At 50.2% G+C, this 16,093-nt stretch overlaps 1 protein-coding gene across 2 annotated transcripts in view; it reads right to left on the bottom strand.

The window, feature by feature from the left end:
- Positions 1-16,093, bottom strand: part of ZNF462 (zinc finger protein 462) — a 140,660-nt gene that overhangs the window by 25,374 nt on the left and 99,193 nt on the right. For both annotated transcript variants that reach the window (XM_036261520.1, XM_036261521.1), the window contains exons 8-9: positions 9,027-9,294; positions 6,526-6,662 (exon numbers count right to left, since the gene is read on the bottom strand). In XM_036261520.1, the coding sequence (XP_036117413.1) occupies positions 6,526-6,662; positions 9,027-9,294 (405 nt within the window). The remainder of the gene's footprint in view (positions 1-6,525; positions 6,663-9,026; positions 9,295-16,093) is intronic.

Consider the following 16,093-nt stretch of genomic DNA (forward strand, 5'->3'; position numbering starts at 1 on the left):
TCCAAATGAGGCAGGGAGAGACTTGGACGTCCTTCGCGCCGACAGACCGTACGCAGACGGTCTCATCCGAGCACCAGCCCGTCTCTGGGCCAAACCCGAGACCCACCAATGACACCTTCTCCACCAAATAAGCGACAAGGGTGAGTACTAGAAAGCCCTTTAGAACATAACAGTTTCCTTAAAAAAAAAAAAAAATCCCCAATCATAACTAAAACAAGACACACATAAACATAAAGCACAACAGCTCCTATTGAGACATTATTACTTTTTTTTTTTTTTTTTTAATCCTCACTCGAGGACGTTTTCCCATTTAGATTAGGAGGGAGGGAAGAAGGGAGAGAGCAACATCAATGAGAGAGCGGCACACTGACTGGTTGCCTCCCCTGTGACCTCAACCAGGGCTGGGGACAAACAGCAACCGAGGCACATGCCCACGGCCAGGATCAAACCGGGTCTCATTGATCCATGGGCTGACGCTCTGACGGCTGAGCCAAACCGGCCAGGGCAGACGTTACTAAGTTGTGATGTGAGCCAGGTTACCATGCAAGCCAGAGAGAGCTGGAAACGGCGCCTCCAATTCCAACAGGCAAATGTATCTGGTGGGGATGGAAGGGAACATGTAGTTTTGCTGAATAAAATGAAAGCTTGGCCATCTCACTGTAGGTGTTTTCCCTCAAGAAACATGACCCTGATTGGATATGTTAAGGGACGCTCGTTCTGGTCCAAGAAGACACCCACCTGCAAGTTTTGGTTAAATTCAGTGTTTGTCTAAGTGCCGGGGTTACAGGTAGGGAAACAGCTGCTCGCACGCCAGCTGGAGAGCAGCGTCAGTGAATTCCACAGCCCCATAATTATAAGGTAAGTGTTTGGCAAACCTGTGTTTCATCCTGTAATTCAATCTGTGCCTAATATTTTTTAGGTTCACTGCAGGTGCCCAAAGTACATATTGGCAAAGCCACGCACGAGGCACCCTGCTTCCAGTGGCCACAAACTCCGCGGAAACAGACTCACCAAACGATTCCTTGGTCCACTGTCACTCTCCCCACCAAAGTTCAAGTTCCTTCTGTGCACGAGGCTTGCCTGACTCGTCCCGGCTGTATCCCAAGAGCTTAACACGAGGCTAGCACACAGTGGGAGTTCAATGCATGTTTGCTGCAGGAATGAAAACTCCCCCCAAGTCCTACCACCAACTTTCTCCTTGAAACTAAAGCCTCGGGGCTTGACCTTACCCTCATGGCTAACCTCACTAAGTGTTGATCTGACCCGAGTTCACAGTTCCTCAGAGATGGGTCTACCAATCCTTTGCTCCAACCTTTGCTAAATGAGTCTTCATCAGGGGTCTCATCAGTGCCCTGGCTTCCTTCCATCTACTGAGCAGAGGTCACGCTCCCACGTTGGACTCCAAGCCCTCCCCCATTCGGCGGGACATTCTTTCAGACTTGCCACCAGGCCCTTACGGCAGTCGAATACCCCTCAGTAAACCTGTCTTGCTTCCACTCACCTGAGTGGTTTATTAAAATTCTCCTTCCCCCAGGTAGTGAGTTGAATCGTGTCTCGCAGAAATGTATGTCCACCTAGAACCTCAGAATATGTCCTGATTGAGACACGGGTCTTTGTAGAGGTACTTAGTCAAGATGAGGTCATACATGCTGGATTAGGAGGAGTTCTAAACACAATGACGAGTTCTGTTTTCAATTACAGTTTACTTTCAGTATTACTTTGTATTAGTTTTAGGTGTACAGCACAGTGGTTAGACAATCATATACTTTATAAAGTGGTGCCCCCCGATACTGCCAGTACCCACCTGGAACCATCCATAGTTATTACAATGTTATTGACCATATTCCCTAAGTTGTACTTTACATCTCCATACAATTGCATGATTACCAGTTTGTATTCCTTAATCCCTTCTCCTTGTTTACCCAGCCCCTCTGTGTTTATGATTCTGTTTCTATTTTGTTTGTTTATTTTGCTGATTAGATTCCACAAGAGTGAGATCACATGATCACATGGTACTTGTCATTCTCTGACTGATTTATTTCACTTAGCATAATACCCTCCAGGTCTACCCATGCTGTCACGAATGGTAAGATTTCATTCTTTTTTACAGCCAAGTAATATCCCATTGTATGTATATATGTACCACTACTTTTTTAGCCACTGTCTGTTGATGGGCAGTTGGGTTGCTCTCACAGCTTGGCTGTTGTAAATAACATTGCAATGAACACAGGGGTGCATACAGGGTGGGGCAACACAGGTTTACAGTTTGGATAGAAAATAATACAATAATGAATAAATAACGTAAAAAAAAAATCGGTTTCATGTACTCACAACTGTCAACCTATATTTGCCCCACCCCGTATATTATTTCAAATTAGCATTTTGAGTTTCTTTGGCTATATACTCAGAAGTGGAATCGCTGGGTCACAAGGCAGTTCCATTTTTAATGTTTTGAGGTAACTCCATACTGCCTTCCACAGTAGCTGTACCAGTCCGCATCCTCACCAACAGTGCACAAGGGTTACCTTTTCTCCACACCCTCGCCAACACTTGTTGTTTGCTGATTTACTGATGAGTTATTCTGACAGATGTGAGGTGGTGTCTCACTGTGGTTATAATGTGCATTTCTCTAATGGTTAGTGACACTGAGCATCTTTGCATATGTCTACTGGCCATTTGCATGTCCTCTTTGGAGAAGTGAATGACGGGAGTTCCTGTGAGAATGACCGGAGGAGAGGGCACAGAGGGACCCACTCAGGGAAGAAGGCCCGTGCAGACAGAGGCAGAGACTGGAACGGTGCAGCTACAAGGCAAGGAAGGCCTGGAGCCACCGGAAGCTAGGAAGGGCAGGGCAGGATTCTTCTCTAGCCTTCCAGGAGAGCACGGCCCTGCTGAAACCTTGATTTCAGACTTCTGGGCTCCAGAATGGTGAGAGAATACATTTTACTCAAGAAACTAATATACCTCATTTTAAGTCTTCTCTGCCTGTTGAAATGTTATCGTGGCTGTTGGAAAGCCCCCCACCCACCTCCACCTTTCTGGACCCCAAACAGAAGTTGATCTGCCACTGTGAATCTCCTAAGATACGTGTCTCTCACCATCTTACACACACGTATGCAGCACACTTATTTCCTGGAGGAAGCAGATGCTAGGTCTTACGTACCCCATCTTACCCAGAGAACTCAGCACAGCGTGGCATGTAACAAGCAAGTAATGAAACCCTGCCGGATGCACGGTTGAACAGTATGCTCCCTTCTGCCGCAGCCAACATAAATCCATGCGTATTTCTCATTCAGATTTCCCACGAGTGAAGTAGATTCTCTTTTCCTTTCCTATTTAAATATACCCATTTGTCTGGGCAAAAAGCTAAGGAAACCATTCTGGCGAGCAGTAGCTCAGTCTCAGAACTAGTTCACTGGTTGTTTTTCTTGCCTTTCATCACAAGTATTTTAATTAACTAAGGCCTCCCAAATATGTCTTACTATATACAGGCCCTGGAGACCAGAGATGTCTATTCACCCACCGAGCACGGAGGCGCAGGTAGAGAGAAAGCCCTATCTCGTTAATTTGAAAACAGCCCCAACTCCAACCGCATCTCTTGAGTCGTCCAGACCAGCTCCCCACTGAGCTGCCATCTTGAGCCAGGATGGACACAAATGCCTGGCAGGACAGATGGCAGACACGGCCGTCCTGGAGCACCCTGCCATCTGGGGTTCAGTGGGCCTCGTTTCTGACCTCCAGCCCCCAAGATACTTCCATCCCCCGGCCGAGCCATCACAGCCATGAGGAGGCTCAGTAGAGAGGCACCAACCACATTTCTAAGGGTGAAACAGTGACGCCTGATGGTTAAAGACGAGGGCCATGGGCCAGATCAGCATGGGCCCAGTTCCCGTCAATCATTAGTCATGTGACCTTACATGAGCTGCTACGTCTTTCTGCACCTGGCTTCCCCTTGTTCCCAGGGATCACCATGACACTCACCACATAGGGTTTTGTGAGAATTCCATAACGTGAATTTGGAAAGCACTTAGTAGATCACCTGCTACCTAAAAGCACTTGGTAACAGTAACCATAGTAACCATAGTTACTGTTATTAACACTGCCATAACCACTCCCAGTCCTCAAATTCCCATGTTCATTCAGATTGTGCGCTCCCTAACCCCGATAAGGACGGTCTTTGTAGTTGCAGATGCCTCTGCTGATAGAAGTTATGTGGACACACAACGGCAGGCGGTACAACGGACGGGTCAGGGACCGGAGGGCTGAGGTTGGCGCGCAGCTTCGCTGCTCACCGGGTGGGTGCCTCGGGTTGACCTATTCCAGCTCTCCCGGCCCCGGGGGACTTCCCACTGCATTGACGGGGGACAACACGCACTGGTTCCTACACGGTCCCCTTCAGAGAGGCCACTGGGGAAGTTCCTTTCAGGTTTCAGATTCCTGAAAATTTCCTGAACGACATTTCAAAAGTCTAACCAAGCCTAAATCCACTGGACTGTTTCCTTCTCTCTGGTGGAAGGCAGGAGCCTCGGGGCGGGATCTGCAGCCCACAGCTGCCCCGTGCCCGCCCCGCCTGGCCGACGAGTGCCCAACCCGGTGAACTCCCCCCAACCTTCGGGAGCTCTCCGCGGCTTCCTCCTCACGTCGCCTTTCCCCATCTCCTCGTTTGTTTTTAATCCCAGAGTTCTATCTTAAGATTCCATAAATCCTTTGTGAAGTGACCACAAATAACAACACAGATGTAAAGAACACGTCTTTTTTCTCAGCCTCAAGTTCCCACGTGTGCAACAGGACTATAAGTACTGTCTTCCAAGTGCTGTTGAATAGGAAGTGATGTGTGTGCAACGCTGTCAGATGAGTTCATGACCGTGAGCGTTTCAGTCCCTCTGCTCCCCTTTGAACCCTCAGTGCAGGGGAAGAAAGCCGCAGAGCTCATCAGGCATGGAGGACCGGAGAAGAGAGCGGCAATGTGGGAGGAAAGAGGGGCAGTGAGGGAGGGGAGGGGGCAGTGAGGGAGGGGAGGGGGCCAGTGAGGGAGGGGAGGGGGCCAGTGAGGGAGGGGAGGGGGGCAGTGGGGGAGGGGAGGGGCCAGTGAGGGAGGGGAGGGGCCGTGAGGGAGGGGAGGGGGGCAGTGTGGGAGAAGAGAAGGAATCCGCCACAGAAGTGAGGTCTCATCATTTCTGTTTGCTTGGCAGCAACACTCCGCGTGCCCCCTCCCCCAAGCTTCCAGGGGGGCACAGAGCCACCACGACACATGGGCCTGGGGACCAGAAGCCAGGTGACTGAGGCGGAACACCAGGTGGGACCACTCGGGCCAAGAACGGCTGCCTAAATGTTCCCATGCTGCTTCTCCCAGCTCGCAGGCAGGGGTCCCAGCCAGCGACCATCTCCCGTCTCATTAGGGTGCCGTGGGGAGGGGGGGTCTTACGATGCCACTGGTGAGCCTTCTACGAGGTTTGCTGCACAGACAGGTGAAATGTCACCAAAAGCACAGGCCAGAGGCCGTGGCTCTGGGGCAGTGCTGCAAACACCCAGCGTTTCCGAGTGCAGGACAGTGCTGCAGGGCAGCAGGGACAACCGTTGCTTTGGAGGCGCATGTGGCAAAGAGGAAATGCTTCCCAAGGTTAGAGGGGAAGGAAGGATGATGGGAAGGAAGAGGAAGAAAGCAGGGTGGGAGGAAGGAACGAAGGACAGAGGGAAAGACCGCAGGTGGAAACAGCAGGAGAGATGGACAATGGATGTCCTAGTCATTTTTCGGCCCCACCTCCGGCTTGCGTGGTGTCAGGATAACTCAGTTTCGACGTAAACACATCTGTGCTGCCAATGCAGAGCGGTCTGCTGTTCAACAGTGTTTTAATTGGCCGAAAGTAAACGCAACTCAAAGAAAGACCAGAGAGAACATAAAAGAAGGATCCCTGTTTATAAACAGGAAGCGACATTCAGGGGACACCTGGTGAGGCACACCCGACACTTTACCTGTTACGTCACGGGCACAACCGTCATCTTTCTGCGGATGAGAGAGAGGTTCAACGCAGGAGGCTCTAAAACCAGAATTTAGATCCAAAGCCTATGGGTTTTCTCATCTATATCAGGCCACTTGGGGTCCGAGGAATTTTCCACTTGGAGGGAAATGCCACATTCTGCTGGGAAATCATCCTTTCGGTCTTCCTCAGACTTGCTTACACGGTACTGCAGGATGCACCCCGGCCGCCCCAGCTCTTGCTCACTCACCCCTTCCTGAGCAAGGCTGGGTCAGCGGAGACTCGGAACACAGACCTCGCAGGCGGGGAGCCCTGCGGACGTGGGAGGCGCGGACGCCATCACCCCTGCCCCCCTCCGAAAGGGGGAAATCCTCTGGGCAGGAAGGCGACGGCCACTACGACTGTCCCTGAGATTTCTTGCCCAGAGATAAGGTGAGGAACAAGAGACCAGGACCCAGGTGCCCCTGCCACCTTGACAGGGCATCCCTGGAATGCCAGCCATGCCGCCCTCCCTGCGCACCCCGAGACCCCGCGTGAGGAAGGTTACCTCGGTGCAGCACGATGTGGTCGATCATGTTGCGCTTGTATTTGGTGTGATAGAGGCAGAGCGGACAGCGCAGGTCTTTGGGGCCCTCCTCCGGGACGGCCGAGTGCCCGGCCTCCACGTGCATAGTAAAGGCGGACCTGGGGGAGAGGCGGAGACGCGATGAGTGTGACCAGGGGCCCCACTCGCACCCCCTGCCGGCGACTGTGCTACAGAGCTTCCAATGTGACACCCTGGCCCGAGGGGCTAAGGCCAGATGTTCACGGTGTTTGATGACCAGAGTCCCTGGGTCACTCCCCCCATCACTGAACGCTGTCCTTCAGTGGGCACTCCTTTTTGGAAATTTTGCCCCTTGGCTGGGTCCAGATTTAGTATAAAAATAAATGATGCCCCCAAATCCTTTTCTTAAAAATATAGTTGGTATAACATGTATTAGACATATTACTTTTAGGTATACGATATAGTGACTTAACATTTTTATACCTTGCAATGGGATCACCCCGCCAGTTCTAGCAATCGTCGGTCACCAAACAAACTTACTGCAATGTCATTGACTGTAACTCCCCTTCCCCTTTTCACCTACCCCCTAACCCCTCTGGTTTCTGTTCTGTGAGTCTACCAAACACTTTATTCTTGAAAGGGAGAAACTGCCTATTAAAAATGACAACAAAGCGCTACGAGAATGTATTTGTCATCATGCTTGGAAGGGGAGGGACTACTTTAAAGATGGATGATTTAGCCCTGGCTGGTTTGGCTCAGCGGTTGGAGGGTCGGCCTGCGGTCTGGAGAGATCCGGGATCGGTTCCCACTAAAGGGCACGTACCTCGGTTGCAGTTTGTCCCTGGCCCGGGTTGGGGTTGTGTGGGTGGCAACCACTCGATATGTCTCCTCACGTCGATGTTTCTCTCTCTCTCCCCCTCTCTCCCTCTCGCTCTATGAATGCAAAAAGTGTCCTCAGGTGAGGATTAAAAAAAATAATAAAGATGGATGATTTAGCAACTCCCTCATGACTCCTCACAGTCAGTTAGGAGGCCATGACGCTGACAGTCAGGTCAACTAAACTAGAGCTGTTGTACAGCTTAAAGGTGGAAGGGCACTTTGCCTCCCCTCGTCCTTTTCAAAACTTCGGTTTATAAAGCCTCAGACGTCTCATAAAAGTGGATGGAACAAGAACTGAACAGGGAGGTCCTCTTCCCATTCTCCTAGGAACTTCTCTTCGGGGAAAATGTACACCTGTCGCTGGGCCGTCTCTCAGTTCTAAGGTCACGGATATATTTATCTGGAAAACAGCTGGACCGAGTTAAGAATCAGAGACACAGCACTTTTCCCATCAAATCCAAGCAACTACGAGTTGCTGGAAAAGAGACTTGCTGTCCTCCCAATTCATGTTTTCTTCTGGGCATGAAGCCCACTTGCGTCAGCCCCTCTTGTGCAGTCTGTAGCCAAGGACTGGAGCGGCCTGAGGCTCGGGTCCTGACTGCCATCAGAGCAGATGATAGTTTTACATCTGTAATGTGGCACCTCATATATGATTATTTTTGGCTTTTTATCTATGATACAACATTTATTGGTGTTATATGTAATAAATATAGCTAATAAATAATGTGCCAGGAATTATTCTAAGCACTTCAGATACATTGGTTCATTTACCCTGCACAAAAGCTCTGAGGTAGGTACTATTATAATCTTCATTTTACAAATAAGGAACTGGAGACACAGAGAGGCTTAGTGACTTGTCCAAAGTCACACAGCCAGTAAGGAGCAAAGCTGGGATTCAAACCCAGGCAGTCAGACTCTACCTCCTACACTTGCAGCCACTAACCTAAGTGGTATCTCCCAGGATAAGATTAAATTACAGGTGTTTGAGATTAGATTCTATGAAAGGAAGCTCTCCATTCTGAGCTCACTGATGCTGTCATACCTGGAGCAAAGGTGACTTTGAATGATCTTTTTCTAGATCGAAACTCTCTCTCTCTCTGATTGCTCACATTTAGACTTCACAGTGCTGGAGTCTCAATTCTCTGGGTTTTCTAAATAACGTGATCTTAAATAAGACGTTTCTACAAGGGTAACAAAGAGTCACTATTGCCAAATGTTCTCCCTTGATTTTGATGTTCAAGAACATATATATATATATTTTTTTTTTCCCAAAGAAAATCAAAGGAAATGGGATAGTGATAGTTCTCTGAAGGGAAAACACTCATCGCTTCATGACATGCACTTCATGTCAGAGAAGTCTTCTGCCGTGACCTCACACTGCTCGGACGCCTATCTGCCTTGACTTTTAAACTCATTTGTTCTGATACAGCTCCCTGTCCCTTCTGCAAACCCCACAGCGGTTTTCTGGAACTAGCCTTTTTTGGTAAAGATTGGATCCAACCCCTGTATCATCTGATGTGCAGGCCATCCCTTGAGCTCCAGGTAGGAGAGTGTAAAAGGAGAGTGTGGTGAGGGGTGGAGCAGGTGCAGCCACCTTGTTTTCCAAGGCTGTTCACGTCACTTACTTAAAGCCTGTGTAAAAAGTGCAGTCTTTGCACTTGAAGAGCTTCTTGCCACCGTGCTTGTCCCTGTAATGGCGCCGGATGCTCTGGATGTAGCCAGAGGAGAATTCACAGAATTCGCAGTGAAGAACAGCTTCGGTTTTCTGCTCGGCGGCCCCAGCAGCTCCAGAAAGGGGCACAGGGCTGACGCGGCTGTTGTTCCTCGCCAGGGCAGCGGACTGGTAGTGGTTCAGCTGCTGCTGCACGTCGGGAGGCTCGGAGTAGGACGAGTCTGCAGACAGAGGGGGAAATGACACCGGACACAGAGGACACAGCGAAGCTTGGGGCCCGAACCCAACATCCGCCTGGAGTACGCTCATTAAGGGGAACACTCCCTGGGGAGGGCAAGAAGGGGGGAGCATCACTTTTTTCCATCTGACTTGGAGGGCTCATACCATTTAAAAATAAAATTCTGAGGTTCAAGGTTTCAAAGTGAAGGAAGAAAGTAAACGGTTTTGTTTTTCTAAAGGAACTGGCAGCACGGCCACGGCTGCCACGGAATACCAGCCACGTAGGTGAGATAAACAAACCCACAGTGTGTACAGGGCTCGACAGAAGAAAGGCTGGTAAGAGATGATGCCACATCTCACCCTTTGCAGTCCAGAATTATTCACGCCAACCAAAAAACAAAAAAAAATGTCTTTCACAGAAGTGCCCTGGCACATGGTACCCACAAATATAAAAATGTTTTCTGTCTCCTCAGTCCGGCGAGTTACATTTTAAAATATAAAAACCCAATAGCGTTCCCCTGGAAGGGACGTTTAAAGCTTAGTCAGCATTAAGATGGAGATTTATTCATAAATCCCATTAAAATGAAATTCCAAACAAGTTTCCCTGAAAGGTATTTGAACGTTTGCCATTCGGGGGAAACTGTCGGAAATGACGGGCGTGACTCTCACCCTCAGGAGCTCTGATGGCACAGGGTGGAGAGATGGGACCGAAATGAAAGGAAAAATCTGAGTTTCTTCTCTAAATTCAAAATAATAATACATGTTTTTAAGAGAATGAAGGAAAGGTCTTGCCCTTTTCCCACCACCTCCTGTGCCTCCGCGGTCCCTTGGGCACGGGAAGCCCCCGCCCGCCCCAGATGAATTTCAGGGCGACTCTCCTTGAGAAGAAGAAAGGGCTCTTTTCTTCAGCCTTTCCAAGGGGACAGCACTGTACCCGCCTCCTCCTTTCCCAAAGCCTGCGCCCCGTCAGGACACGGAGGAATTCTGAGACCCGAACCTGATGAAACGAGTCCCATCCACCCCGCTGTCCTCTTCCCTTCCAGAAACCGAATCGGAGCAGCCGCCCTGAACGGGGCCCCTCCTGCCTCCCCAAGACGACAAACACCTTCCTGCTTGTCCCCCGTTCGCCTTCCTCGCGACTGAGAAAAACCCCTTCGGAAACTGTAAGCAAACCTGCCAGACACACAGAAACAAAACAAAATCAGCTGGAACAACGCGCCGAAGCTCCCGGGTTGGCTGCCAGGTGTGGAGCGAAGACAAAGGAAGGACACAACTGAATTCATTGCTCCCGACTCTTTTATCTCCGGTTCCTTTCTTCCTCGCCCTCACTGATGAACCACTCAGGATCACAACAGCGCAGTTGCCAACTTCTCATTCTTCCCTTCAATGGCACGTTTGTTTACCACTTCATGGACCGGTCCAGACGTTTTCTGTTTAAACCCTCAAGACTAGTTTCTGCTTCAAACACACGCAGAAGGAAGCGCAGAACACGCCCGTCTCTCTGGTTCACGGGGGCCCGAGCCCAGCTCAGCGCTGTCACAGCAGCACCCCTACAAGCCGGGCCCCCTACTCCGCCCCCCGCAGTGCTCGTCCGGGTTCCTCTCAGCTCTTCAGCAGAGAAACTCTGACCAGCAAGGCCACAGCCAGGTCCTGCTGCCCGCGAGCTGTCCACTGTCCACAGATCTACCCAGCAGCTCCCTCCAGGGGAAGGAGTCTCCCTTGACTTAACCCATTACTCTTGTCTCTAGGGGCGACTGCATATGATCCCACTCACCACAAAACAGAAAAGAATTCTACATTTTGACTCTGGCATTTACGTGTGGTGTGAAACCCGAAGATGTGAAGATGCACGGAGCGGTGGGGGAAGCACTCGGTGAAAGGGGGCTCCTCTCCCCTCTGAAGGGCAACGCGGCAGAGCAGAGGGGTGCGTCCGCGGTCACATGCCACGGGCAGGTTGGTTCACAGAAGCAAGCAAACCCCACCACTGCATGACCCAAGTGTAGTAAAGCCCAGGTGACAGCCTTGGGGTCTTCCTAGCGCTTTCCTTCCTCGTTGGTGCCCAGACACACACACTCTCTCTCTCTCACCTGGAGTTTGTGAACAACGTACAACCAGTCGTTAAGAAGCCCACCTGCTAAGCGACAAGAAATTCTCGTGTGTTCATCAAGCACAGGATGAAGAGCAGGAACGGGGTTGTTCTGTGCCCAGGTGAGAAGACAAGCAGATAATAGGGAAGGGTGTCACCAAAGTTAAAAATCATCACTACACCTATTTACTTCATTCTGAGATTACGGAACGGAAAGGGTCAGTCTGTGCTTGGAGCCAGTACTCCACACAGACTGGGGTCCAGGGTCAGGAAACACAGCAAGGGTGCCCAGGAGTGCAAACCCCGTGGAAACTGTCCCTGCCTGCAGGTCACACAGGTGACGTCCTTATCACCTGTATGGCAGGTCCTATCCACAAACGCACCATTCCCAGCCCAACTCTGAGACATGCAGTCTCACAGGAGACTTCCATTCTCTGACTTGTGGCTTTATTTATTTCAGTTGTAGGAGTTAAATTATAATATATAATTATAGCTCTAAAATAAATGTAACTCAGTGACAGGTAGCTACCCACTTTGAAATGGTCTATAATCAGAAACTAATTCTATTGGGTGAAATCGGGATCAAACCAGAATGTCGGCATGGATGGCCACGGTGCCCGTGGGCACGGCTGCGGCAGTCACGGAGCAGCCAGCCGTGAATTCCCACAGCAGGTGGGCAGAGCAGGTTCTCATCCCAATTCCACCAGTGAGGCAGCCTAGGCTGAGAATCACGGGTCACACAGCCACTAAGAGGCAGAGGCAGAATTTGAACAAAGATCTGCATGACTCTAAGGTCCGAGTCTTGTCTATTGGGCATCTGTACCCAACGGTGAGCCCTGGAGTCCCATGATGCAAGTCAGAAGAATGAGAAAGAGCATCTGAGAGCCCCGCCCTCGATAAACACACAGCAGAGAGGAGAGGGAGAAGTTGGTAGAAAGGCTGAAGGAGGTGAGAAAGTAACATTACAATAGGCAGAAATAACAGAACAGGTGAAACAGTATCATTAAACTGAGTATGAAAGAAAACACTAAAAAAAAGCAATTCACAGCACATAAGGAAAAATACAGTAAGATTCGTGAAAAAGAAAAATATTCAAATTTTCAAAATGCTTTATATTTTTAAAAGGTGATGGTAGGGGGAACCACACAGAAGACATTTCTTTGAGCATGTGGCATGGGTACGTGCTGGGTAAGTACCCAGAACTGGAAGTCCACCTGCCCAATGGGCCCGCTGTAGTGAGCTCCTGTAGTAGAGAAATGATGCTCTATGAGTCCTCAGGTGGGGTCTGGCTGGGAAAAGGAAGGTGTGCACATGGGCGATGGGTACCTTTAGCTGGCTCTTGGACAGCCCAGGATGTCAAACCAGGGGAAGGGCTGAGATGGAGAGGAGTCCGCCTGTCCCCCTCACTATGTCCTGTTCCCGGAGAAACGGGAAATCTCTTGCTTGAATCCCAGCTCTCCAGAATACCAGCCAAACCCAGTTTGAAGGTCTTTTTCCCTTTCTTCTTTTCTCCAGAAATTAGCCAGCACAAAACAATCACAGGGAATTTGACTTTATAAAGGCCAATGACACACAAGTGAACCCTAGCAGACGAGGAAGCGTGACGGAAGGAAGCTTTCTTCAGTATTCTGCGTCTGCGAACAGAGTCAACGCCCCCTTGGCGCCAGGCCAGGTGCTGGGCCTAGGCGTCCAACGTCAAGGCACCGTGAGGGGCGCCTTCTAGGAACTCAGATCTGCCTGGGAGGGCAGAGCGGCCGGCCGTTGTGAAAACACAGGCCGGCTCCACGTCCAGCAAACACTCCGGTGACTGGAGAACAAACGAAGGGTAACAGGAGAGTCTCTCTACTGCAAGACTAAGGAAGACACAAGGAAGAGTAAGAATCAACCGGGCAGGAACTACGGGAGCCGCACAGGAGGATGGACTCCCCATCCTCTGCAGCCGCGTGGAGGGCGTGCGGGAAGGGGCAAAAGCAGAAGTGCCAGGTGCCGGCAACCACACTCAGTTATATCTGAGCTAGATTTCTGCGCAGACTTGGGGAAGAGCCTCTTCGGCCAGTGGGGATCGAGCACCAGGAGGACAAGAAAAGCAAAGGATTTGAGGCAAGCACATTTTAGATGTGGCCAGGGGGCAAAGGATTCAAATGACACCCATTTACTCAGCAACTATTTACTGAGCGTCTAAGTCAGTGGGAGAGGAGACCCTGTTCTGGGACCGTTGAACTTGCTCCCTGACTTTAAACAACTCCTTGTCTCAGACAGATGTGCAAGTAACTGATTGCGACACCATGCAAAAAATAAATAAAAAAAGTCTTAATAGAGACATCTCTAAAGAGCTAGGGGAGGAAAAAAAACAAGAAGTGGCAGCTGGGACCCGATGGAAGTGGGCATGAGGGAGACGGAGGGACGAGTCAAGAGAGCCTCAGTGTCCATTAGTAAATTAACTAGTGTTGCTCAGTTGTTAACTACTAAATCAACACAGACATGAAGACACCTGAAAGTTCAGTTCACCATACCTCCCCCGTAAGTCATAAATAATAGACAGATATTAAAACAACTACATTCTTTTTTTTATCCTCACCAGAGGACATTTTTCCATTTTTTGTTCAGGTAGAGTGGGAGGGAGAGAGAGGAACAGAGAGAGAGAAACATCGATGTGAAGGGACACATCGAGTGGCTGCCACCCGCACAACCGACCAGGGCCGGGGACAAACTGCAACCAAGGTACGCGCCCTTAGCAGGAACCGAACCCGGGTCTCTCAGGACCGCAGGCCGACACTCTAACCGCTGAACCAAACCGGCCAGGGCAAAACAACTACATTCTTATCACAGTGACAGACAAGCAACTTGATTCCTGTACGGGAAAGAAACGCAGATCTGGGGATGAGCGTGAACAAACATGTACCTCTGAGGATACAGTGGACACAGAGGGAGAGTCTGAAACCTTCAGGGGAAATTCGAAATAACGCCTAGATTGTCCTTTTCTTCAGAAAAGCAGGCAATGTGGTGAGTAAAGGTTGGTGGTCTAAGGAATCAGAAAAGAGTCTCCCCTGTGGATACTTCAGCCACAAATCCTGTGTATAGCCGAAGTATGGGCAGTGGGAGTAAGACCCAAAATGCTGGAAATACAGCCCACTATTTCCAGTCGAAAAATTACAGAACATGCGAGGCCAGCACATTAATGACAAGAGAGCAGTTGAAGAGGAACTGCAGTTATCAGCCAGGAGAATTCTGGAACACCAGGTAACTCCTATCTTACAACTGCTAATGAACTTGGGCGGAGGACAGAAGTCGTCTAAGCGTTTTCACGCACGTGGCAGTGACCCAGGATCTGCAGACAAGACAGGGAACCCTGGGGCCCTGGGAAGCCCAGGGAGCTGCGAGGTGATCCGAGTCTGCCTCTGAAGCGAACACTCTCTCGAGCTTCATGTCTGTCGGGCTCCTTCAACTCCACGTGCTGAAAACCGACACGGTCTCTGCCCACACATCACCCTTTGCGTTTTGAATGTCGGCCAATGCTCATCACTTCACTGAGGTGCAAACTGTGAGATTCTTCCTTCCGATCAGCACACGCTTCCTGTAGCACACACTGACCCAGGTACCTCGTTCTAGAGGCATGCGTCACGACCCGTCTCCAGTCATCTCCTCTCCCGCCCCCCGCCTTCCCTTCCCACTGTCCATCCAGGCCCTCACATCCCAGACGGGCAGCTCTAACAGACACCTACCTGATTTTCCTTCCTCTGAGATCGACTCTAGCTGGGCACGAGTACACATCAGACACACATAACGCCTATCACTTCTACAGTTACGATACAATCACGCCCCGGCGCTCAGGGATTAACGTGTCTTTTCTTGGTCTCAGTGTACACAGCTCCTCAGTCAGGTCCTAGGCCACCTCTCCAGCCTCACGCTCTGGCTGGTTCCCAATTCCTTGCACATTCTACACGTCATCACGGGGAGTCCTCGGTCAGGGCCACCTGGTGCTCTTCCTCGTCTTTTTGTCTGACAAAGTCCTACCCACGCTTCAAAATTCAGCTGATCTGTCACTTAATCTGGGGAGATTTTTTCCAACAATCCAGACAGAACCCTGCTCTCCTCTGTGCTTGGCCAACACACACACTCGAGATTCTCGCACTGATCTCACGGAAGCTCACACCACACTGACATGTTCTCTGAAGGGGCCTCCACCACCGCGGCCAGATCCAAGCCTTCCCCTTCAAACACCCTGCCAAAGACGACCATGGGGACAGCGTCCGGGCTGGCGTGGGGGTCGCTCTGGGGCAGGTCGTTTTGTTTCTGCTTCCAGCAGTTAAAGCTGTCAAGAACCAGCTTACTTGCTCCCAGACCTCTTGGTACCAGTGATGTTTGTTCCTGAGCTTCTCCAATTTAATTAATATTATCTACAATGATGAAATGTAGGTATAAAAAGTGTCACTGCCATGAAAAGCTACGCTGAATGCTTTGAAAAGTCGAGCTGCTAAAAAAAAAAAAACAATTACTGTCAAACGATGTTTTGGCAAGACCACGTATATGAGACAGGGGAGAACACAGAAGTCCAGGACTCCGCTCCAACGCTGTTCCACAAATGTCTAAATTATCATTCCATTCAAAACAAACAAACAACAAACACACGGACACTGCAAGCGGCATCGGCGACTGTGGTTTGTGTCAGACAGTTCAGAGGAGCCCAGCCCCAGGGCCCGGACGGCAGAACAGAC

Source organism: Molossus molossus, unplaced genomic scaffold, assembly GCF_014108415.1.
Source record: "Molossus molossus isolate mMolMol1 unplaced genomic scaffold, mMolMol1.p scaffold_m16_p_14, whole genome shotgun sequence".
NCBI lineage: Eukaryota > Metazoa > Chordata > Mammalia > Chiroptera > Molossidae > Molossus > Molossus molossus.